The sequence below is a fragment of the Odocoileus virginianus genome, chromosome 13 (genome assembly GCF_023699985.2).
Source record: "Odocoileus virginianus isolate 20LAN1187 ecotype Illinois chromosome 13, Ovbor_1.2, whole genome shotgun sequence".
Taxonomy (NCBI): Eukaryota; Metazoa; Chordata; class Mammalia; order Artiodactyla; family Cervidae; genus Odocoileus; species Odocoileus virginianus.
The window spans coordinates 46,857,682-46,885,316 of record NC_069686.1 but is presented as its reverse complement, the minus strand read 5'-3'; the positions used below and the strand labels follow the sequence as shown (position 1 = coordinate 46,885,316).

Below are 27,635 nucleotides of genomic sequence, written 5' to 3'. Positions count from 1 at the left end.
CAACTTTTTGAACTTCAATCTATCAGTTAATCAAGAGGAGGACAATATTTTCAAATGCGTGACATGCATGAAATGGCTGGCAAGCTGTGGATCATGTACCAGGTGGTTTAAACAGTGTATAAGTAGGATGTTGATGGGACCAGATGCCATGATCTCAGTTTTCTGAATGTTGAGCTTTAAGCCAACTTTTTTACTCCCCTCTTTCACTTTCATCAAGAGGCTCTTTAGTTCTACACTTTCTGCCACAAGGGTGGTGTCAACTGCATATCTGAGATTATTGATATTTCTCCTGGCAATCTTGATTCCAGCTTGTGCTTCATCCAGCCCAACATTTCTCATCATGTACTCTGCATATAAGTTAAATAAGCAGGGTGACAATAAACAGCCTTGACATACTCCTTTGCCAATTTGGAACCAGTCTGATGATCCATGTCCAGTTCTAACTGTTGCTTCTTGACCTGCATACACATTTCTCAAGAGGCAGGTCAGGTGGTCTGGTATTCCCATCTCTTTAAGAATTTTCCACAGTTTGTTGTGATCCACACAGTCAAAGACTTTGGCATAGTCAATAAAGTAGACATAGATGTTTTTCTGGAACTCTCTTGTTTTTCTGATGATCCAGCAGATGCTGGCAATTTGATCCCTGGCTCCTCTGCCTTTTCTAAAACCAGTTTGAACATCTGGAAGTTCACATTTCATGTATTGCTGAAAACTAGCTTGGAGAATTTTGAGCATTATTTTACTAGCAGAAGATATTAAGAAGAGGTGGCAAGAATACACTGAAGAACTATACAAAAAAGATCTTCATGACCCAGATAATCAAGATGATGTGATCACTCACACTCACCTAGAGCCAGATATCCTGGAATGTGAAGTCAAGTGGTCCTTAGGAAGCATCACTATGAACAAAGCTAGTGGAGGTGATGGAATTCCAGTTGAGCTATTTCAAATCCTAAAAGATGATGCTGTGAAAATGCTGCACTCAATATTTCAGCAAATTTGGAAAACTCAGCAGTGACCACAGGACTGGAAAAGGTCAGGTTTCATTCCAATCCCAAAGAAAGACAATGCCAAAAATGCTCAAACTACCGCACAATTGCACTCATCTCATACCCTAGTAATGCTCAAAATTCTCCAAGCCAGGCTTCAGCAATACGTGAACCGCAAACTTCCAGATGTTCAATATGATTTTAAATAAGGCAGAGGAACCAGAGATCAAATTGCCAACATCCACTAGATCATCAAAAAAGCAAGAGAGTTCCAGGAAAACATCTATTTCTGCTTTGTTGACTATGCCAAAGCCTTTGACTGTGTGGATCACAATAAACTGTGGAAAATTCTGAAAGAGATGGGAATGCCAGACCACCTGACCTGCCTCTTGAGAAACCTGTATGCAGGTCAGGAAGCAACCTTTAGAACTGGATATGGAACAACAGACTGGTTCCAAATAGGAAAAGGAGTATGTAAGGCTGTATACTGTCACCTGCTTATTTAACTTATATGCAGAGTACACCATGAGAAACGCTGGGCTGGAGGAAGCACAAGGTGGAATCAAGATTCCTGGGAGAAATATCTATAACCTCAGATATGCAGATGAAACCACCCTTATGGCTGAAAGTGAAGAAGAACTAAAAAGCCTCTTGATGAAAGTGAAAGAGGGGAGTGAAAAAGTTGGCTTAATGCTCAACATTCAGAAAACTAAGATCACGACATCTGGTCCCATCATTTCATGCCAAATGATGGGGAAACAGTGGCTGACTTTATTTTGGGGGGCTCCAATATTTCTTCAGATGGTGACTGCAGCAATGAAATTAAAAGACACTTATTCCTAGGAAGGGAAGTTATGACCAACCTAGATAGCATATTAAAAAGCAGAGATATTACTTTGACAACAAAGGTCCATTTAGTAAAGGCTATGGCTTTTCCAGTAGTCATGTATGGATGTGAGAGTTGGACTATAAAGAAAGCTGAGTGCCCAAGAATTGATGCTTTTGAACTGTGGTGTTGGAGAAGACTCTTGAGAGTCCCTTGGATTGCAAGGAGATCCAACCAGTCCATCCTAAAGGAGATCAGTCCTGAGTGTTCATTGGAAGGACTGATGTTGAAGCTGAAACTCCAATACTTTGGCCACCTCATGCGAAGAGGGGACTCATCTGAAAAGACCCTGATGCTAGGAGGGATTGGGGGCAGGAGGAGAAGGGGACTACAGAGGTTGAGATGGTTGGATAGCATTACTAACTCAATGGCCATGAGCTTGGGCTAGCTCCAGGAGTTGGTGATTGAAAGGGAAAACCTAGTGTGCTGCAGTCCATGGGGTCACAAAAAGTCGGACATGACTGAGCAACTCAACTGAACTACCATTAATAAAAAATGTAAGATTTACTCAAACTTTAATATAGATAGTTTATATTCTTCTTTTTCTCAAATATCAGTCAAAACCCAGTAACTTTATCAAAAGAGAATCATGTATGTCCTGAAGGTTTGTTTCTTTCTTAGAACAAAGGATTTTGAAGATAAGTGTTGTACTCATATGGATAATGTGATCCATAGAAATGAGAAACTTCAGGTCACAGTGTAGATCTGCTCTCTCTTTTTCTCTCTAGCAATTGAGTAATATTTTTCATGTCAATTATGCTTTGGGTCAAAGGAAATTCACCATGAAGGATTTCTGTTCATAATCTTTTTAAAATCTCTTTCAAGAATTTTGGATTTGAAAAATACAAATTTAATTAGAAGGCTATTATTTTTACATTGGCTGGTGGCTCAGACAGTAAAGAATCTGCCTGCAATGTAGGAGAACTGGGTTCAATCCCTGAGTTTGGAATATTCCATGGAGAAAAAATGGCAACCAACTCAAATATTCTTCCCTGGAGAATCACAGGGACAGAGGAGCCTGGCAGACTACAGCCCATGGGGTCAGAAAAAGTTGGACACAACTGAGTGACTAACACTTACTGAATACACAAAAGCCTTTGACTGTGTGGATCACAACAAACTGTGGAAAATTGTTCAAGAGATGGGAATACCAGACCACCTTACCTGTCTCCTGAGAAACCTGTATGTAGGTGAAGAAACAACAATTAGAACCAGACATAGAACAATGGACTGGTTCAAAATTGGAAAAGGAGTATGTCAAGGCTGTATATTGTCACCCTGCTTATTTAATGTATATGCAGAGTATATCACATGAAATATAGGGATGGTTGACTCACAAGCTGGAATTAAGACTGATGGGTGAAATATCAACAACCTCAGATATGCAGATGATATCACTCTAATGGCAGAAAGTGAAGAGGAACAAAGTAGCCTCTTGATGAGGGTGAAAGCGGAAAGTGAAAAAGCTGCTTAAAACTCAACATTCAAAAAAGGAAGATCATGGCATCCAGTCCCATCACTTCATGGCAAATAGAATGGGGAAAAGGGGGAAGCAATGATAGATTTTATTTTCTTGGGCTCCAAAATCATTCCAGACAGTGACTACAGCCATGAAATTAAAAGACGCTTGCTACTTGGAAGAAAAGCTAGGACAAATCTAGATAGTGTATTAAAAAACAGAGACACCTGTTTGCCAACAAAGGTCTATATAGTCAAAGCCAAGATTTTTCCAGTAGTCATGTACAGATGTGAGAGTTGGAACATAATGAAGGTTGAGCACCAAGAATTGATGTTTTTGAACTGTGGTTCTGGAGATCTTGAAAAACCCTCGGACTGCAAGGAGATCCTAAGAGTCAATCCTAAGGGAAATCAACCCTAAATATTCACTGGAAGGAGTGACGCTGAAGCTGAAGCTCCAATTCTTTTGCCATCTGATGCTGAGAGCCAACTCATTGGAAAAGACTCTGATGCTGGGAAAGATTGAAGGCAAATGGAGAAGAGGGTGGCAGAGGATGAAATGGTTAGATAGCATCACAGACTCAATGGACATGATGAACAAACTCCGGGAGAGAGTGAAGGACAGGGAAGTCTGGTGTGCTGGACTCCATGGAGCTGCAAAGAGTCAGACATGACTTAGCAATGGAATACAACAACAAATATTTGAAAGTTATTCAAATAAAAATAGGCAATAATTTACTATACGGTATCATACTAAATCCTACTATATATATCCCCTGTCTTTGCATTCCCATTATTTTCAACATGAAATCTGAGCAAAGAACCATATTTGAACAGTGGTCAGATGACATGAAAAGTCTAGCCTAAAGACTTTGCACCCCAGGCATTGACTCTAAAGCTGACTGGAACATAGATATGGCTATCAGAATCATCATCTATACCATATATATCCCTATATCACAAAGCTAACAAATGTTACAGTCACAAGTCTATAATAGGTCTTCTATACATTAACAAATGTACATTAATATATTTTGTCCTGAAGTGCTAATGGCAGTAAATGGATAGTCTTTTTGTAAACAAAATCTGATACCACTTGGATCCTCGAACTGATTTTAACATAAAAGCACAAACCCAAGTTTATTTTTAAAAATATTTTTATTTTGTATTGGTGTACAGTGAATTAACAGGTGATATTGTGATAGTCACAGTGAAAGGACTCAGCCATACATATACATGCAACCATTCTCCTCCAAAGTCAAATCTGAGTTTTCTTAAAGGAATAAACAAAAATAATTTCTACACAGAGATGTCTTACCAGGTGGTGGTGTTGAGAAAAGGCAATACAATCTTTCATTTTACCTATTTTCATTCATTACTGTGGGGCTTCCCTGGTAGCTCAAATGTTGAATCCGCCTGCAATGCAGGAGACTTGGGTTCAAACGGTGGGTCGGGAAGATGCCCTAAAGAAGGGAATGGCAACCCACTCAAGTATTGCTGCCTGGAGAATTCCATGGACAGAGGAGCCTGGGGATTTACAGTCTATGGGGTCACAAAGAGTCAGATACAACTGAGTCGCTAACACAACACACACACATTCACTTACGTGCAGTATAATCAGATACGGGCTTCCCAAGTGGCTCAATTATAAAGACTCTTCCTGCCAAGGCAGGAGATTCAGGAGAAGTGGGTTTGACCCCCGCCTGGGTCAGGGAGATTCCCTGGAGGAGAAAATAGCTACTTACTCCAGTATTCTTGCCTAGAAAATTCATGGATAGAGAAGCCTGAGGGCTACACTCCATGCTGCTGTATAGAGTCTGACATGACTGAGGGCAGAATACAGCATATAACAAATACACATGGTACAAAACAACACTAAATACTGACTGAAAATAAAAATATTAGAATATTCTCTAAGAAAATTGCCAGCCCAAAGCATCTGAGAAACAGAATCTTACAAACTAAAAGAAACACATATTTTTGTTCTAAAGGTAGTAAAAGGAAGTAAATTTTTTTAGTTCTGATTTTCATATTTATTTTTTAAGAAAGCACCTAATACTTCCTATGTACTACTAGACATCTGCAACTAGGGTTTATGTATGTGTGTGTGTGTTTTTTAAGAGTCAAATGTACTTGGCCAAGGATAAGGGGAGCAGTATGATAAGGATGAAGTTTTTCAAACAAAAATATCACAGAATGTTAAATCTGTGACTCAGTTTCTTTTAAAAACATTGACTGTTCCAACCTAGATATTATTAAAATAAACATGTAGTTCCTCCCCTTTATAAATTCAACCATAGCCTCACTAACACAAAGCTATTTTAGTCTCCTTGCTTTTATTTCAGATCAATTCAGAGTCTGGAATATTCAGCAGGTCTCCTGATTTATTGTATGGACTCCTTTCTAGTTTTCTGCGATAAAAATTAAATCTTACAGCTTCCTCTTATTGAGAGGAAAAAAAAATAAAACATCACCAAATAATTTCACATTCTTTTGGTACAGAGACAATCTGTGCATAAAAATTACTGCAGATAATTTATAAAAAAGACTAAATGTGTTCCACTTAGACTATTTAGCAATTCACATGTAATTCATTCATTTATTTGTACAAAAGCTAGAAGACAATTTCCTGGCCCCATTCCTGCAGACAGACTCTTCTTCAAGGGCTCTATTGGAAGCACTATTTTTGTCTTTGGGAGATGCCAAGCTTTGAGGAGAAACATCTAGCATCAAGTGTATAACACAGTCAACAAAACTCAGAAATGGCTGATTTTATGACATTAAAAGTGGGTGTATGTACATCACTGCTAATTGTAAAATAGATAGCTAGCGGAAAACTCTGTATAACATAGGGAGCCCAGCCTGGTATTCTGTGATGACCTAGAGCAGTGGGATGGGGGTCAGGGTGGGAGGGAGGCTCAAGAGGGAAGGTGTGTGTATATATATATATATATATATATATATATATATATATATATACACACATATATATGCATACATATATATATACACATATATATATATATATATACATACATACAGTTAGACTGATTTGTGATGTTGTATGTTAGAAACCAACACAACACTGTAAAGCAATTATCCTCCAATTAAAAATAATAAAATGAAAAAGTGGTAGTAGCTAAACAGATAAGCATGAGGCAGTCTCCCTGGCTCCTGACATGACCTGGAGATTTGCAGAATCGTGTATGTCTGAGAAGATCTTAGCTCAAGAGTTTTCATATATAGTAGAAATTTATGGGGTTGTAGCTCACCCAAGAATGGAGTCATAGAGACAAATAGCCGGACCTACACATAGGCAATGCCACGGATAGAGGAGCCTGGCGAGCTACAGTATATGAGGTTGCAAAGAGTCGGCCACAAGTTAGTGACTGAGCACACACACACTTAAGCAAAGAATGGTGATGCCAGCACTCCACAGCATGAGTTAGTTATCGCAGTTACTCATCAGGTAGCAGAGACCAAAAGGGGTCCCAGAGAATATGAGGATTAGAGGTCTTTCTCCTCACCACCTGCTAGCATAACATTCATAGTCCACCCTTCGAAATAACTAAGAGATATCATAATGCTATATATCTGAAAATTTAAAATCGGTTTCCCATCAACCTCCTTCGGCAATCAACGCCCTCATCCCACCCCTCCCACAAAGTCACAGCGACTAGCAGGGTAGAGGCACTTGATGATGTTCAGATCATTTGTTACTAATCAGAATATATAAATTTGTAACCTATATTTAAATTCAGGAAACATGAATTAAAACAATAACAGATGCCTTAACCAAACATATTAACATATAAGTGTGGATTATTTCCCAAGATACAGAACTTAGTGTATCATCCTTTCTTGCGTAGGTGAACAAAGGTATTTCCCCCTAGATTATCTTGAAATCATGGAACTAACATTTACTAAATGTTATTCTAAGTAGAAATTAATAAGATTTTTGAAAATAACTAAATTCACAAGTCACTAAACTCAAATATCATGACTTATTTTACTACAATCATCAGTATCAGGGCTTTCCTCTTCAGTCTCATTCCAAGCCCTCTATCCTAAGTATAACACTTAGTCTAATGTCTAATATTGCCTATAGGATTAACAGATTACTGCCTCTAGGCATTGTCACATCTGCTTTTAATTAACTTTCATGCAAGGTGACAATTAGAGCAACTGAGCAGAGAACTGAAACTTCGCAGGGTCTATAGCACAGTTTGAAAAAAGTCTTTTGTACTTTGCTGCTGTTGGCGCTGCTGCTAAGTCGCTTCAGTCATGTCGACTCTGTGCAACCCCACAGACGGCAGCCCACCAGGCTCCCCCATCCCTGGGATTCTCCAGGCAAGAACACTGGAGTGGGTAGCCATTTCCTTCTCCAATGCATGCATGCATGCTAAGTTGCTTCAGTCGTGTCCGACTCTGTGCGACCCTATGGGCAGCAGCCCACCAGGCTCCTCTGTCCACGGGATTCTCTAGGCAAGAATACTGGAGAGGGTTGCCATTTCCTTCTCCACTTTTGTACTTTATTTGCCAACAAATCTGTAATAACTGAAATATGTAGAAATTATCTTTATATGGAAATATATTATTCACATGAACATACTATACTACTAGAATACCTTAAGCCTCAAATTAATATCGAAAATATAATATCATCTTTTATAAACTTTTCAGTTCAGTTCAGTTCAGTCCTCAGTTGTGTCCGACTCTTTGCAACCCCATGAACTGTAGCACGCCAGGCCTCCCTGTCCATCACCAACTCCCGGAGACCACCCAGACCCATGTCCACTGAGTCGGTGATGCCATCCAACCATCTCATCTTCTGTTGTCTCCTTCTCCTCTGGCCCTCAATCTTTCCCAGTATCAGGGTCTTTTCAAATGAGTCAGCTCTCCGCATCAGGTGGCCAAAATATTGGAGTTTCAGCTTCAACATCAGTCCCTCAATACTATAAACTATTAGGTACATATTAATAAATGCATACCAACATGGTAATTTTAAAAAATACATGCAAATGATATATGACTATTACAGGACAAAGGGAGGAAGGGAGAGGGGAAGTATAGAGATGGGCATAAGTTGTTATTGTGGGATTTGGATGTTTTAAGAGACAGCTTAGGCCAAATGTTAAAGTCTATTAAAAATGGTACATGGTATATAACTGGTATAACTTTTTGTACAAGTCTGTATGTCTGGAATAGCTTATAATTTAACATGTACTAGCTTTAACTTAAAAATGTCTTTTTTTCCCCTATATTCTCACAGCTTGAGGACCCAATTCAAATTTCCTCAACTGACATTAAAGGGAAAATAAAAGCAAGCATTGACAGATTCTTTTTTTTTTTTTTTGAGTGTGTTCAATATCATGTTTGAAATCCAGGCTTTGGAAAGTATAAGGTTACTGTGGGAAACCCAAGTTCTTCTCACAAGCTCCGGCTAGTGTGATTATAACAAACTCATTAATAAATATAATTAACCAAGCAGCAGGTTGGTTATAAATCAAGATGGCTCAAAAGCAGCAAAGGACTCTTAACCAACATGAAAGCAAGACTCTCTTTGATGGCACAGAATTTTAAATAACGTAAAAGGATGTAGGAGACAAGAAAAGAAAGTAGGAAAGGCAATCACAGCGAGGAGCAATATGCCAGCACAAACAGCTGATTCCAGAGAGTGGAGTGGTAAGTGCAGAACTGACCAGGAAATCTCACACGGAAAACTGAAAAGAATGTTTCCTAGGGTTCTAGGAAATGGAGATTCTAAACTATAAATCAGGGAGAGAGAACATAATGGAAAGACATATTTTCATATCATCTTATCAGAATCAAATTGTAGAAACGTTTCAACTCAGATGACAGAGCAGAAGTATGAATCTAGTACAGATCTGTCAAATCCCAAAATCTGTATTTTATACCTTAAAGAGAAAATGGCAGGCAGAAGGTGAAGGAAGTTTGAAACTAAGGTTCCAAGTGAAAACCCCAGAGCTGCCACAATTGGAGTAATCTACTTCTTGTGGTCAGGGTTTTAAATGTGGCATTGATCTAATGTTGTAATACACAGTGAAACAGTCTTCCAAGAGTCTAGTAAAAGTGTGTATATTTACACATTTATTTTAAAAAGTTTGTTTATCTTTGGGCATAGAGTGAGGAAAGAATAAACAACTTTGGGCAAAAAGAAGTAATTTTATAACTGTTAGCAACTCACAAAATAAAGTTACCACTACCATATTTCCTTGGTACCCAAAAGGGATTAGTAACCCTACAGATACCAAAATCCATGGTATCTGTCCCTTATGCAAAATGCCCTCCATATCTGCTAGTGTGGAACCTGATGATAAGACGGACCCACTCATTTGCTATGACTGTGAAGGTAGTATACATATAAATCTATATTTACACAGAAATACAATTAAAAGATGTTTAAAAAATATTTTTCAATTTAAATTCAAATGTGCCAAATGTAGTGTTCATGGATTTAAATTTAACCATCTCAAAAAAACTAGGTGTACTAAGATGGGAAACTATATAGTTAATTTAATTTTTAAATTTAAAATCTCACCATGACTAGAGTACTGGAAAAGACTCTTAAACTATTAATATATTTAATCTACATGTATTCAAAGTGATTCAAAATCTCTCTATGCTAATATAGAAAAGATTACCGTACAATTTTTATACATATTGAATATTAGTTGTTAAATTTGCAAGTACTCAATATCTCAAAAATTACACTGGGCTGAATGCAATATATATGTAGTATTTTGGTAAATATACTAAAAATCAAATAATTTTTAAAATATTTACACATTACTGGTTACTTATTTTCCCTATTTAACATATATACATTATTTACTTGTATGTGTGCTTCTATACTGTTCTTATTTACAAAACAAAAAAACAAAAAAACCAAACTGTTTAATTTAGGTCACGTTAGAGCAAACTATAATACTGGAACTTTGGAACTGACAGAAGCCAATTAGATATAAAACTATAGGTAAATACAAATATTGGTGTTGAAAAGTAAGATGTAAGGGCTAGGCGATCTCCAAGAGTGAAATAGAATCTCCCCTAAACTAAGCACAGAGCTAAGAAAATAAAGCAATTGCAATAAAAGCTGGTTGCACATGGAGGTGTTGCAACATTTCCTCAATGGCACTTATTGCAAGCCTATGATTCACTCTGCTAGGCCACTTGATGTGCAATAAGGAAGCTCATCCCTACTTAGAGGAAAGGTGCATGCTCTCCCACAAAGAAACATGTAACTCAAATTCAAATAAAAAGGCCTTGGCATGATAGGGCTAATCTTTAAGGAGTGATACATTTCTTTCTGACTCAATAAAGCATCAAACGTGAACTATCCCCCCAGGGTGTTAACAGTATTAGCAAAAATACATTGCATTTCTATATATACTGAAGACAAAAGAAGGGAAAAGTTGGTCTTTTAGCTCCTTGTAAAATAAGGATTAACAATCGGCCATGCTAAAATATGATGAAGAAGTTTCTTTTAATTAAATTAGCACCTGTCCACAATAACATTTTAGAGTGGGTTTAAGACAAATTAAATGGTAACCCTTCTTCAATCTATCTTCTTCTTTCTGTGAGTATGTAAGTATTTTTATACTGGCCTAGAACTTAAAGCAGTAATTGTGGCTAGGAGAATCCTATATAAATTTATAGCAGAAAATATTTAAATATCTTTTTATTTATATAGAAAAATTGAGGTGGATTCATGCTATGTTCATAGAGCAGATACTTTCATGTCAAATAACTTTGCATTCAAGTTCCATTTTTACCATTTGTTAGCTCTGCAATTTGAGGCAAGTTTCTCCTGGCTCTCATTTTTCTCATCCACGAAATAGGGATAATAAAGACTTTAAATGAAGTAATCACTGCAAAGCTTTGAACACATTTCTTGGGTGATATGATGGACTTCACATAAATAATAGGTATTAATGATGATGATGTTGATTAATAATTATCAGTTTGAATAATATAATGTTCCAAATAGTTAAATCACATCAAAGTGAGGAAGAATAAAATATAGGGAAAAAAAAAAACATTTCACTCAGTAAATTATTCAGATAGGTAATATAAGTCACTATTTCATGTTCATTTGGTAAACAAAAATAAAAAAGACAACATATTAAAATAGCCAGTAATGTAAACTAGTCTGCAAAATTGATAACTGTTATAGAAAAATTGGTGATGGATGTAGTTTGAGGCCATGTGAATTGATTAGGAAGACCAATTCCACAAAAGTGATGATTGGTGGTTTTATGATACTATAAAATGAATAAGTCACAGTGGTTGCATGTCCTGAATATACAGAAGACAATATTAAAAAATAAGAACAACAACAACTCTTAAAGACACAATATTGCTTGTGATTATCCACATAGCTCATGAGGTTTTTTTCAATATAATGAAACTTAAAGAACCTAAAGGCTTTTCATTATGTTGATTTCTTCCTGAAAAGTGAAAGAGTAAGGTGGAATCTAGACCGTACATTTAAGATACAATTTTGTTTTAGAAGCCTGGAAGTTCTATCTTTAGTTTAGACAAATTTTGTCTTTTCTATTCAATTACTATATTTAAATGCTTTTTTGCCTCTCCCAAAATGAAATGTTTGCTGAATTCATCTCAAGCAATTAGCCTCAATTAATGTTTACTAGATGTTGATAAAAATGAGTTACACATAACAATAACTTTCATTTCTGTTTCACATTTTCAAGATAGAATAAAATGCATTAAACAAAATGAATATATATTTCTTTATTTCTGCAACATTAATAAGTAATAATAAATTATAAATAAAATGACTGACTTTAAGTGAAAATATTAATGTTTTGGAAACATGCTATATTAAGTGATTGCTGTCATCTACTGAAACAAGAAAATGTTTTCATTATCTTTTTTCTTTTCCCTCCACCATGTTTAAGAATGAACAGTAATCATTGGATAAAAGGACAATTATATGACATTTAAGGAGAAAAGTGAAGTCTAGAACAATAAGACAGAGAAGGCAATGGCAGCCCACTCCAGTACTCTTGCCTGGAAAATCCCATGGACAGAGGAGCCTGGTAGGCTGCAGTCCATGGGGTTGCTAAGAGTCGGACATGACTGAGCGACTTCACTTTCACTTTTCACTTTCATGCATTGGAGAAGGAAATGGCAACCCACTCCAGTGTTCTTGCCTGGAGAATCCCAGGGACGGGGGAGCCTGGTGGGCTGCCCTCTATGGGGTCACACAGAGTCAGACAAGACTGAAGCGACCTAGCAGCAGCAGCAGCAGAACAATAAGAAAATAGTGTTTCATTGTTTCTATTCATTAAATGCTAATAGCATGTGCATATGCTAACATAACTTGATAGTTCTATCTTACCTTTTAGATTCACCTTTTTAGAAAGTTTTGATTGAAACTAAAACAATACTTACCCTTCTGCCTTAACCCGCCATGCTTTTTAGAAAATGGCTAACCTGAGGTTACTGACTCTGAGAACACAGGGATCAAATTTTAGGGACTCTTTCACACCCTAGTTGTATCAGAATTGTGTTCAAATTTGCCTCACTCTGGCCATCTCAGATGATTAGATAAATACAATAAGTAAGATCCATGGTCACAAAACACTCACCACAGTTAGCCTCATCTGATGCATCTGCACAGTCTGGATCCTCATCACAAACCCACAGCTTGGAAATGCAATGTTTGGTAGTTTTACATTGGAAGTAGTCCGGAGAACAGCTGTTTTCAGCTTAAAAGGAAAGCATCTATTAAAATGCAGCTTTGGACAAGAACAGGTGTTTTAATTTTTTTTAATTAAATAAATTTTAAGTTAATAATTGAAAATGTATCTTCTCTTAATAAGGTCCTGAAAGTGATAAGTTTTAACTTTTAATTATCTGTAATGTATTCCTATTATCTATTCCAGTAGAAATAAATAAAACATATTTCTTCAATGATGCATTTGATAAAAATCAGAGTTTTCAAAACCACCCTACCCTTGATTAATTGTCTTGAAACTAACTTAAAAACAAAGAATTCAGGTTTTTTCAAACTATGCTTTTTCAGGTAAATTTAAGAATTTACACAGATACATTTTTATAAACAGGAAAAGACATAAATCAGAACATATTAGTGAATGAGAGAATAAAAAGTATAGAATTTATTAAAACCTCTAGTTGTGCTGAAGTTTTGAGAGAAGAGGCGAACATCTGACTGAAACTATAAACTGCTTCACAAATCTTCGTCAGTTTAATAGATCAGCTTCTAGAATGGCTAACCATAAAGAACTGGTACTGACTTTATTCCGAATGCACCATCTTAATCAAATTGCTGGATGACTGAACATTATTTACTGATAAAAGTTTCAGAGGAATAAAATAAAACTTCAGCAAGACAGAAATGTTGACAGCAGTTCTGCTGAAAGCTTGAACTTGACAGGTGCTCTGTGGTTCAGATCCTGTGTGTGTGTATGTGCCTACCTGCCTATGGGCACATATGCATATGATGTAAACTGTTCTGCCTTCCATTTTATGTATATTTATTTTTCATGAGATATTGAAATAAAAAGTGAACAGAGTTAAACATATTTTACAATTGTTTTTTGAAGTACCTTGTTAAGATATTTTAGGAGGAGTATTATTTACAATTTTTAATGTAATTTTGTTCAGCTATTTTGCCCAGATTTTTGTTTCTTTTCATACACTCAATATGTTATTACTAGGAAAAAAGCAATCTCTAATAAAAATGGTGTTGATTTCAAGTGACTAATTACATCAACAGAAGAAAATTACATGTAGCTACTTAATATGGTAAAAAATTATTTTTAAAAAAAGCACTATAATCACTGATAATTTATTTTTGCTGCTTAAGGATGATGTGGATGGATGCAAGTTTCCTTGTGTTTGTCATAATTTCCAGGTAGCTATTTAGTAAAGATCCTCCCCATTTAAATTTTCTATTTAATTTTATATAGCGTTTCTTAAATAATCCATCCCTATAGAGATCTATGTGGAATAATTTTCCCATCATTGCAGTTATATTTTCTACACAGTATTTATTTATGTTGAACAATAATAGTTTTTAGAGCAATTTCAGTTGAGAGACATAAGACAGAGCACTTAGAGGTGACTTACGACAGTCCCTCTCATCTTCCTCATCCCCACAGTCATCTTGCCCGTTACATCTGAGGTTTACTGGGATGCATTTCTGGTTCCTGGTACACTTGAACTGACCTGAGAGGCAGACATGTGTGTCTAAAAGATAAAAAGAATGAAAAATGTGCGCTAAAGCCTGTATCTGAATTTAAACCAGTGCAAACATAATCAGTTAAGATTTCAATTTATGTTCAATAGCTAAGAATATAATCACCTACCACAGTTGAGTTCATCAGAATTGTCCCCACAGTCATTCTCTCCATCACAGATGAAAGCAGGCAGAGCACAGAGGCCAGTTCCACACTGAAATCTGCCAGGCTGACATTTAAATTCGGCTACAAGAGGAAACACACAAGCATTGTGGAATGACAACCTTGGCTCATGTGTCTTATAACAGAGCTTTTCTGGCATTCAACAGAAAATCTAGATAGATAGATCCATAATATATATATACAAATATATATTATATTACTACATTATACATATCCTAGAGCACAATATGACTATCTCACAGCCAACTAGCTATCAGATTCAGAAGTGCAGTTAACCTTTGATCAACTCGGGTGGCCTTCAGATTGCATTTTATAAACTAACAGTAAGAACAAAGATATTAACAACACATAAATGTAAATATATATATGTTATTGAAAACATTTAAATATCTCTTCATTTCAAAGACATGGTATTGGGAGGTTAAATGGCAGAACGCAATTTATTGTAAATTTTTAAAAAGTTATTTCAATAAACCCTTAAAAAGATTACTTCTCTTTGATTGCTTTTCTGTCTATAATGTGTTAACAGAGGAACATCTGTCCTCAATACATATTCCCCAGCATTATTTAAGGCAAATGCTTTCTATAACTACATATTTCTAATAAGAATTTTTGATATTTATTCCTATAATCTTATTAATATTTATATATTATAAATATTTTATAACTATATCTTATAACTAGTAAATATTTTTATATACAATACATATGTTTTTATAATAAATATCTTCTAACTGATAAAGCAGTTTTTGCTATATTCTTTGGTTTTATAAAGCAATGATAACAACAAAGTAGGAACTATTGAATATTTAGTTTGTGTGAGGCACTGGGTTAGGATCTTTCTCACATACAGTTACTAATTGAATTTCATCTTAACATCATCAACTTGGCATTACCCTGGTAGCTCAGACAGTAAGGCATCTGCCTGCAATGCTGGAGATCTGGGTTTGATCCTTAGTTTGGGAAGATCGCTAGGAGAAGCGGATGGCTACCCACTCCAGTATTCTTGCCTGGGAAATCCAATGGGCAGAGAACCCTGGCAGGCTACAGTCCATGGGTTGCAAACAGTTGGACATGGCTGAGTGACTAACACTTTCTCATCCTAGCATCACCATGTTCATTTTATAAATGAGGGAAGTAAGTCTCGTGATACTAATAATTCACCCAAGTATATAGAAGTTTCAAGTGCCAGAGGTGAAGTTTAAATCCATATCTGACTCTGAAGTCTTCTCACACACTATGTTGCTTACAATAAACACTTACCTTTTGACTGATGGTCTTTATGTATATTAATAATCACTAACTTTGAGATTAATAATACATTATTATTAGTTCAAATCAGTCAATCAAACATTAATAAATTATATTTTGAATTTTCTTTGGAAAATAAATTATGCCTTTCTAAGTAATTAAAATATTAATTAAAATTTCCTTAACATTAAAAAAGAATCTTAATATACTCATGGCTTCCACAGAAGCAAGTTCTTAAAGTGTGGGAAGTCATTCACCTTCAGTTTACAACATTTATTAATTAATCACACTAATGTTTAAACTGCTGCTGCTGCTGCTAAGTCGCTTCAGTCGTGTCCGACTCTGTGCAATTCCATAGACGGCAGCCCACCAGGCTCCCCCATCCTTGGGATTCTCCAGGCAAGAACACTGGAGTGGGTTGCCATTTCCTTCTCCAATGCATGAAAGTGAAAAGTGAAAGTGAAGTCACTCAGTCGTGTCTGACTCTTAGCTACCCCATGGACTGCAGCCTACCAGGCTCCTCCGCCCATGGGATTTTCCAGGCAAGAGTCTTGGAGTGGGTTGCCATTGCCTTCTCCAATATGTTTAAACTGGGTGATGCTTAATTTTTTCTAAACGTGCATTTCCTTTATTTCCTGTTGCTTCATATATGAGTTCCTTTAATATTTCTTTGTCCATAATTGCTGTTGTATTTTTCTTTATTTTATAAATTTGTGGTATATGATAGCAATTTTTAGATCAATTTCAGTTCAGAGCCAAAAGTAAGACAAAACAGAACATTTTGAAGTAATTTATGACAGTCCCTTCTATCTTCATTCCCACAGTTATCTTGCCCATTATAAATGAGGTTGTCCAAAACTTTTCCATAAGTTGGGTTTAACTGTTAAAGGAGTTTCACTGCCTGTTAAATAACTGAGAAGCCTATGTGACCTTTAAATTGGTCTCTAGAATGATCCTTGATATTTTGGAGTACTATAGGATGTATAACTACAAACTTATGATGCCAGAGAATTCTTGATGCCTCACTTTAACTTCATTTACATAAATAACACTATTGAAGTTTGAAAGTATGTGAACCTGTAATCAAGCTTCTCTGCTTTTTCAGGTGAAATTATTGGTATTGTCAGTGGTTCTTAATACCTGCAAATTTTGATAATGCGGCTACTCAGAAATGAATCCTATTAATAAGCATGCAACAGGCTCATGTATATCATTTTCCACCGCCACGGCTCTCAAAATAAAGTGTCATGCCTACAGATGTTCAGTACTGTTAACCCGTCAACTCTAAGCAATAGATCATTTACTAAAAGATCACAGAGATAATATCACCAATAAAAACATGTAGTATTGGTATTTAACCAGGATAAGGATCATACAGAGACTCTTAGATTCCAGATGTCTCTTCAGTTCCTCTTGAAAGACATTAAAGTTATATTTGTTCACCAAATATTCTGAAAGTGGATAAATGTAAAAAGTTTGTTATACTAAATCTGTAGTTTATATTTCGTATCAGTATGGTTACAACATGAAATCTCATTCAAGATTAAAACAAGAGTTCAGGAGTTGTAATATATGAGAAGGGGTATCATTGGGTGCTATTGACTTAATCTGCAGGTTATTATGGGATAATTCTTTAAAAACACACTTCAGTAAAACTGGACCGGAAAGGTCCCCTTAATATGAGAACTAAACTAACAATTGTGCATTTCTGCAAATTACAAAAATAAGTTGTATTTATTTTACTATATTACAGGAGAGTTTACTTTACTGTGAGAAAATTAATATATTTCAATATGTAAAGCTCAATCTCAATCTCAACCATAAGTCCTTGTTCCTTGATTCTTGATTCTTTTTAATTCAAAAACTTAAAAAAGGGATTCATACATAATTGTATACCTATGCCACATAGATACTTCTCTTCATATGTTGTCCATCATAGTGAAAACAAAAACTATATTTAAAAAAATCAAAGGGTAATGAACTTTTCAGAAAAAGAAAAATAATAATAGAAAAACAATGACTTTTTTCCTTCTCACTGAAGATATTATTTACTGCTTGTAAACATATAAATGGAATATGTGACAAAGTCTTCAAATGTTTGATACACTTGGTAGTGACCAGAGAGATAGAATATAGCTCATTCAAGTAACCATCTAGAGGCCTTAACTTCAAAACAGTTTTGTAATTATTTGGTGGAGAGTTCTATAGCAGCAAATATCTAGCTTTCACTAAGACAAAGCATTGTCTTTCTTTAGTGCAGTGATGTTGATCTTGAACTCAACTGTCAAGACCAAATCATGGCAACAATCCACTGGGATGTTGAGGGAATTATCATGACTGACTGCAAGCATCTTCAACTGCAAGTGACTGCAAGGTCACTTCAAGGATTGGAGTGCCCTGTGGTGTGAACTAAAAAAGGCTCTCAAGGAAAAGACCCCTGATTGTCTATTAAAAGCTAGGTTACCAAATATATATAAAAATAAATTAATTAATAAAAAGAACCTAACCAAGCCAATGATCGTCAAATGTCACGATATAATTGGTAGCCACTTTAAGGCAACTATTAAGAGCACTATAAATTGCCTAAGAGCCAACTAATGACTTATATTGGAAAAAATCTGACTTTTACAGACTTTACAGTATTTTAATACTGACAGGAAAGTTGAAGGGCTGTGACCTTTAAAGGCAAGATTTCAGTCATTGAGTGGCATTCTGAAAACTTGGCTATTTTTATTGTAATTTAACTATATAACAAGTCAAAATCATGATGATTTTTACTTTGTTGATCATTACATGAAGAGTTTAGTTATTCTACAAGTTAAAAAAAAATCAAGAAAGTGAAAACTAACACAAATCGCTGATGGTGTCACTATAAATGTAATAGTGATCAGAGACATACAAAAGATAATACAAGAATTTTTGTTGTATTTTTAACTAGGGACATTTAAAACCTTTCTATTCCAATTTTGCAAAACTATCAGAAGCCAGAACTTAAGATCTTGCTTTTGTTTTCTAGCTGGGGGAATTTAAGGAGCTCTAAATTCTAAATTCCTACATCTGCCAGTGTACTCACGGCAGTCATCTGGTTCATCGGATCCATCACCACAGTCATCCACGGTGTCACATTTCCACCAGAATGGAATACATTTATCAGTTTTGCAGCGAAACTTTGAGAAATAGAAAAAAATAAAGATTAGAGAACTCAACTCATATATAATGGATATTTTAAAAACTCACCAGGACACAGCAGCCTAGCCTACCCTCCAGCTGAACTGTAATAGTCTTAGAGCATTCCACCATAGGCAATAAATGCACAGCAAGAGCAAAAAGATCAGTGAGGAAAGCACATTGTTCAAGAAAACCTCCTGAGATTTCCTAAGCGCAGACATGTTCCTGAATTTACATATTGTCTATGGATGCTTTTCACCACTACAACAGTTTAGTAACTACTACAGTGACCATGTGATTCACAAAGCCTAAAATAGTTATTTTCTGACCCTCTACAGAAAGAAGTTTAAAGAACACTAAATATGGCTAAAAATCATCAGAGATACCAGGAAGAGGTATTGAGTTGAATTCATTTTGCTAATTTGAATTAATTTAACTAATTTAATTTAGCAAATTTAATTAATTTGAAACGCTGTTCCTACTAGCTTCTCTACTGGTCAACTATACACAGTGACCAAGAAAACTCAGCCAACTTACTCCTTAGTGATATCATACCACAATTTTGTCCTTTTGTCAGCAACATTCAGTTACAGTGTATACTCATAAGATAGAAGAAACTAAAGAAAATCACATTTTCCATATAGAAAGCACATGCATCATAAATAGTTGCCATGAAAAAAGTCAATACACTTAGTAGATTTATTCTAGCACTTCAAATTTTTCCTTCTTCTGAAATTGAAAATATTAAGATATTTTATAAAATTTATTCCTTCTCAAAAAGAAAACAAATTTTATTGTAATTCCCATGTGAGTGACTAAATGCAAGGTGGCATTTATCTTAGCATGCTGCATGCCAGACAGATTTGTAACACAGAAATATATAACCTAGGTTCAATTTTCTCTAATGAAAGTGGATTAGCAAGCTAAAGTTTGCTCATTTTAAATACTGTTACTGTCTTTAAGTAAAGCAGAATTTGATGTAAGCCTTTACTGAAACTGTCTGGATATTCTGGAGCTGATTCATGGATATTCACTGGATATCCATGAAGCCTATAAACATATATAAGTAAAGAATTTGCCTGCAATGCAAGAAACCCGGCTTCAATCCCTAGATCGGGAAGATCTCTTGGAAAGGGGAATGGTAACCCACTGCTGTATTCTTGCCTGGAGAGTCCTGTGGACAGAGGAACCTGATGGGTTATAGTCCATGGGATTGCAAAGAGTTGGACACAACTGAGTGATTAACACGCACATACATATATTATTACTATATATATTAATGAAAGAGTAAGTTCCCCCCACCCGCTGGCAATATAAGAGGGAACAGAGCACTGAATCCAAGTGAAAATCTCCCAGTTCAACTGAGTTTCCATATTTACTTAGCCTGTGGTCATGTTTCTTGTGGTTTCCATAAAATACCAGAGGAAGAATATTACTATTATAGATAGTGACTGCTGGGGATATAAGGCTAACTCCAAAACCAATTGCCCTGAACAGTAAACATTTCCAGTCATTGCAGTATATCAAAGTACATTAGTAAGATAATTTCAAGTCTCTTGAGTATATTCCAAGCCCCTCTAATCAAGATTTAAAAAATACTTAAATGCATCTTTTTAATTTTACAGAATATTTCTGGTTTAAATATAAACACCCACTGTTGGAATGATATACAACATGATGATTATGCTCACCATTTCATTTTTAATAAGGACATAAAAAGGTTCTGAGTTAAGGGAAGGCCAGGCTAAAATATATTTATTATTATTTCTTATGCTAAACTACATCATTTTAATCATTAGTCTCAGGGGAAGATTTCTTCTATTTTGTGTCTGGGTTTTTTTTCATACTTAAATATAGTTACTTTAAAAAGATAAATGCTAAATATAAATACGAAACATTCTTCATGGTAAATGCTCTCCAAGACTAATATCTTCATAAAATTAATTGCAGAATGCCAATTATGCACAAGAAGAAGATATAAAAAATCTAAATGTTCCTACTAAAATGGATACATGGATAAAATGTAATTACTACATGTAGTGAAATTTACTCAAAATAGGAAATGTCCCCACTAAAAATAAGTAAATTCATTTAAATTTATTAAAAATGTTCTAATTAAAAAGATTTAAATATAATATTTGAAGTGATTTATACTAGAAGAATGGGACCTAATTTTTATTTTTTACCAGGTTTTCATATGTTCATTTTAAATCCTAACAGAATTCTTATTGGTGTGATTTGCCTATTTTATTTTTTTTAAATCAATGATATTTGGGCATGTATAATTGGCTGAAGCCACTCAATGATAACAAATCAAAGTCCTTTAGTAAGATACATATAAAATGCAATATTTTTATCAAAATGCTTCTGATATGATTCTGAAGTACACAAATTATCTGCTTCATTTGAAAATCTGCCTCACTAAATATGGTGTTTTTATGAATTGATTCTTCTGAAAGAAGTATGCAGTATATCTTTTTTTCCTCCCATTATATCAGAAAAGAATCGATGATAAAATGACTGTGTAAATCACAAGACTTATATGGACAGTCATTTACTGACAGTTCAGCTGAAATTTTACTCTTCATTAACTTTTTTCTCAAAAATGAGACAAAGTGATAACTGTTTTATTCAGGAAGTACTGAAAACAAAGATATCTGATCCATGATGTTCTGTTGTCACTGTTCAGACTTACTATTGTTGGTTTTTCAAATTCATGCAAAACGTTATTGGGAGTATTTGAAAAATTATAAATATCTCAGTCATATAATCACTGATGCCAAACTGAGAAGTACTTTAGTTATATGAACAATACTTTTCTAGGTTCATTTATGTTTTCATCAAACTGACTAATCAGACTTTTTGCTATTGAGTATATATAATTTTAGGCTTTGCTATCTTAGTAATTTGAACATCACCAACTCAATGGACATGAGTTTGAGCAAGCTCCAGGAGTTTGTGATGGACAGGGAAGCCTGGTGTGCTGCAGGTCCATGGAGTCACAAAGAGTCGGACACGGCTGAGTGACTGAACTGAACTGAATTTGAAACATCTAACTCCTTTTCTGACTACAGCAAAGCTCAGGTTTTACTATGTATGTTTTGCTGTTGAAGATTTTCATCTGTGTGTCAAGCATCCTTTGGCTTTATTTTCAGTTGGCTAAGAAGGCTCACCACATTGTAAGGGGCTTAAGCAGGCATCATTCCTCCTAAGTCACCTACAACCTCAGTGCTGGGCCTCAATAGAGGGACTCTGATTTGCTCCAAATCAAGAGAATAGAGGTTATTTCAGAAGAATCCAGAGGTTAAACTGAAAATGTGTCTAAACTAAGCAAAATTAATGAAATTTATATTTAATTTTTTTCTTTAAAGATGTGACTTCTTTCTTACATTTTACCTCTAGGCTGCTTATTTTATCTCTCATAGTGACAAATTTCTAGTTCTATAAAAGTAATGAACTTTGCTTATGTAAGATTATAATTAAAGTGACAGATTATTTTGCAAATAAAAGAGAGACTGTGACATATGTTTTCAACTAGCTTCCTGATGGCAGCTCACACTAAGTGCACACACACTCAAGTATATTCCAGTTGTACTGTAGGGCTAAGGCAAGAACAACAACACTTACTTTTCCCATGTAATCTTTATAACACATGCCTGGAAATATCATCATTCCCATTTAAAAGATGAAAATACTGAGTCTTCAAGAAGTTAAGTAACAAAGCCAAGATATTAAATAATTCAGCTTACTTAAAGCAATCAGGGTTTTCGTCATATTGAGTCTGGCTTCAGAATCTGTCCCCTAAACCACTATACATACTGCTGTATGCAGTATGTAGTTCATTTGTATAGTTCTTTAAAGGATGATCCTCATAGTCATAACTTAAGAGGCAAGTTGAGCTAGGATTAGCTTCTCTTTGAAAATAAGCACACCCTAAGAGAAATTCAGTCTTTTGCCATAATGCCACTGCCACTGCTAGAATTGGAAAACAAACACATTCAAAAGACAGAATCCTAAGAATAAATTTAGTCACTTTTAAAAGGAAATCACATGATGATGTTTTTGGCAATTTTATCTTAAACAAGATAGTTACTCAAATATTAAAATCAAATGTTATAATACCATATGACTTTTCTTCAAATTTTGGAAGTAAAACAGCTAAGTCTATGTAACTGCCATTAAGTAGAAAAAATAACTTCTGAAATATACTGAAAAATATTATATTTTGAAGAAAAAGATTTCAGAAGGAAGTTATTTAGATCATACAATTTTAAAATAAAAATATATGGAAAATACTTTAAAAACTATCTTTTCCATACCACTTACTCTGTGGAATGAGACAGGGGTAAAGATGGTGACACAGAGCAGATTACCTAAGAAATTCTGTTTTTGTTTGTTTTGTTTGTTTGTTTAAACTGCATATATCTTATCCTTAACTTCATGTCTCAATCACCCTGGCATCTTGGAATAGGTCAAATCTCCTCTGATGATTCTGCTGTGAGTGGACATTCTCTTATATTCACTCATGATTTGCATCATTATTCTATGTAGGTCAGTGTAAGAATGGTCTCCATATTTTTTTTTGTCTTCCTATTGAACTCTATTTGTATTTCCTAAAGTCCTATTTTAACAATATGCACCAAATTGTTTTTCCTTTACTCTGAGGCTCTCTCTATAATGTATGAAATGTTTATCTGATGTTATACCAAACCAAAATAATTGATGTTTCAAAACTGGTTTAAGTAAACAAAACTCAGGCAGAACCTTTATAACAATTTCCTCAAACATGCCATGAACTGATTTCTAGAACTCCACTCACCTGACTGGCTGTGCAGTTGGATAAGCAAGTCCTGTTATCAGCCGCAAGATAGAAGTTGGTGGGACATGCGCAGGTGTGACTCTTTCCAGGAGCTAAAAGGCACAAATGACTGCAACCTCCATTATTTATCATACAGAGGTGTTTGGAGACTACAGGTAAGAAAGAGACAAAAAAACATGATAATCAAGATCGATAATATAATATGCAATTAGGGATAAGACATTTGAGCTTCATAACATGTATTTGAATAGCATGTCATAATCAAGTACTCATCAAGATTATAAATAAAATTTTATTTTGTTACAAATTCTACTCATAACCCTATGATATTTATTTTACCATTAAATAATTTTAAGAATGCATTTCTACAATAGTGAGTATCTTAGTAGGAAAAAAGTGTCCATCAGAAAAATAAACAGAGACTAGAAGTATTTTGGATGACTATATACATAGGATTAGAAATATAAATGCAAAATAAAATAATGAAATGATGATTTACATCTGACAGTACAGTAGCTTTCTTTTCTAAGGCAAATGTATGTTTTCAGCAAAATAATCAAAACTTTATTCCATATGGCCTGACAGAATTCCTACTAGACATATGCTTGATACAGTTCTCATTTTTGAATCCCCAGAACTACTTAAATATAGTTTCTTTCACCTAGCACTCTAGAAACTGTAATCCTATAACCATTTTGTAAATAAATGATTTCAAGAATGCAGTATTCACTTCTCCAGCTATCTGTACTCATGTCATTTAGCTTAATATGATTTCAACAAATCAACAATTCCTTGCAGTTTTATTGATCTTGAAACCATATCCCTTAACAGCAGTTTTTTATATCAGCTGAATGCATTCTATACAACTATTCTAAGCAATGAAATCTAATAATCTTCCTCAGAAATAAATTTATGCTTAACCCTAAAGGAAACAAAAAATGGAATGTTACTAAAAGATGTTGATGCATTTATGGAAATCATGGAAAGAATAATTACCATCAGGTTGTCTATAAGAATGATACACCTGGATATCTGTGATGGCATGCCATGAGTTAATCAGTGAGAGTCTGTCTGCTCCCGAGGTTTTATGGGCACGGCTGAGTGACTTGGTTTTCCCATCAGTCCAGTAGATGTAGTCTTCAAACAATGTTAGTGCAATCACCCCTGGAATATCTTGATTAGGGACTGTAATAGGAGATGGTAAGATTAATGTTCAGTCTTGGAAGACTGCCAGTTAAAATATTCAATACTACATGGGCTGACAGATACAACTGCGACAGAACTTCATGTGAATAATTGCTGTGACAACCTGTCAGGCCGGCAAGGTTCTTTATTACCAGTTAAGAGAATGCAGGATCTAGTGCAGGAGGTTGCTTTGCTCAGGTTTAGATTGGTTTAACCACTGGGAAGAAAATGAATTCGGTCCTGCTCAAAAGTAAAGACTGCTTCACCAGAAACAAATAACATCCAACTTTTAAAAACTACATATATGTATATCTCCATCCAGTTGTTTTTAACTAAAATCCTCCTTAAAGTCACAGGTCACTGTACTGCTTTCTCCCACTTTTAAATGGACGAAATTATATATCCGGGATGAAACATCCATCTACCTGGAGACAGAGTGACTATGAGACTACTATTAACCATTTTAGTCATTGAGGTTTTATGACTATTTTTACTTGCAAAATAAGCTGGGATCAGGATGGAGAAATATAAATGTGATAAATAACAATGTATCATGCAGATTTAACTACCATAAACCTGTTTAGTTGCAGATTAAAATTGTTTTATAGTTATATGTTCATGACACAACTGGGTTTAAATGTAAATAGTAGATTGAGGCATCACAAAAGTAAATTTTTCATTCAAGAGATTCCAGGGTCCTATCAGGTAAATAAGATACAATAAATTTGGTGGTTTGGAGTTAAATCATTTTAAAATGTGATAGAGGTTTCTTCAATATTTTTTACAAAAAGCAATAAATAAAGAAAATGGAAATTCCCTAATTGGCACAAACAGTCCAAAATATTTCTCAATATAAATTTTCAGATCTACTTTTAGAAATCCTGCAACATGTTCATTAATGAAAAAAGGTGCTATCTAGGTAATATGCACTTTTTTATAGATTAGATTTTAATGACAGAATTAATGTTTGATATTCAACAGTCACTGAAAAACTAAAAGATTTAAAATATAATTCACTTTTTTCCAGGAGGTGTATAGTCTTACTTTTTAAATGCTGGGTAAATTTATATTATTAACTAGAAGCAGAAATTTTGATCTAATAACTTCCTATTTTTACTCAAGTGGGCCAAATATGGTCAGAGAATTCACTATGACTAAGAAAATGTAGAAACAAAAGAAATAAGACTCAGTGACTACTATAAATAATGTAGTGTCTAGTCAGAAGTCCATCTAAGAACAGACTATGCATATGAAGGATGTAAAGAAATTAAGAAAAATTCAGATGTGCACACTTTGATCAGAAACTCAAACTGAATTATCCATGTAACTACCAGATGTGGAGCCCATTGACACACTGATAAGTAGAACTGGATAAAGAAAGATGAACAGTAGGACATTTTACCAAAATGAATTATGTCTCAGTTGTTTATATAAGCTATGACCATTCTCCCCCTTCAGCTATACAAGTTCATTTCATAAAGACAAACAAATATGGCAAAATGTTAATAATTGGATGACTCTTGGTGATATGTGATCATCAAAACAATTTTTCAATAAATGTGTTTGTTTGAAATTTTCCAAAATAAACATTTTCAGAAAAAAATAAAAGTCTCAGAAATATTCAACTCAGATTTCCTTAGATGACAAGAAAGTAATTACATCATTAATTAGGGGTTCAAAAATTAATCACCACTTTAAAACAATCTCAGTCCACCAGAGATTTGATTAACTTCTATACAAAAAGTGAAATTATTGTAGGAACTTATCTTTTAGCATCTCAAAAGTAGCATAGCCTGTTGAAATATTCAATAAGTAACTAAAATTGACATTTATTCAGCCCATGGGTGCCAGAAAATAGGCCCTTGGTTCTCAATGAGTATAGGAGGCAATTCCGGTCCCAGAGGGAAGAGTTATCAGGCCCAAGCATCAATAGTTCTGAGACTGAGAAACCCTGTAGAAAGATTTCAACTTTGTACACCTATTCATTTAATGCTCAAAACAACTCCATCATGAAATAGTTGACCTCACTTTAAGATAAAAAAGCAAAGATAAAATCTGGAAAACAAGTAATTTGACCAGAGAGGATGAGGGAAAAAAAAACTAGTAAATGAAGATATTGGTATTTGAATCCAATTCAGATTGCTGACTTTTGAGTTCTTTGCCACTTTAGCTACTAGCCATCACTTAGAGAAAGCCATCCTAGTGAGGTAAAGTGTGGTTGTGAACTGGATTGTGTCCTTTCAAAATTCATATGTTGAAACCCTAGACCTCAATATCCCTGTATTTAAAGATAGGGCCTTTAAATAAGTAAGGGAGGTTAAATGAAGCCCCTATGAGTGGGACCTTAATTCAATATTACAGTGTTCTTATAAGAAGACAGCAACACCAGGGGTGTGCACATACTGAGAAAAGGCCACGTGAAAACACAGTAGGAAAACAGTTAAACA

At 34.8% G+C, this 27,635-nt stretch overlaps 1 protein-coding gene across 1 annotated transcript in view; it reads right to left on the bottom strand.

The window, feature by feature from the left end:
- The window catches only part of LRP1B (LDL receptor related protein 1B), a 2,064,747-nt gene that overhangs the window by 227,937 nt on the left and 1,809,175 nt on the right, over positions 1 to 27,635 (bottom strand). Inside the window, 6 exon segments of the mRNA XM_070476260.1 lie at positions 12,969 to 13,088; positions 14,473 to 14,592; positions 14,712 to 14,828; positions 19,090 to 19,183; positions 24,004 to 24,152; positions 25,000 to 25,188. Coding sequence (XP_070332361.1) covers positions 12,969 to 13,088; positions 14,473 to 14,592; positions 14,712 to 14,828; positions 19,090 to 19,183; positions 24,004 to 24,152; positions 25,000 to 25,188 — 789 coding nt within the window.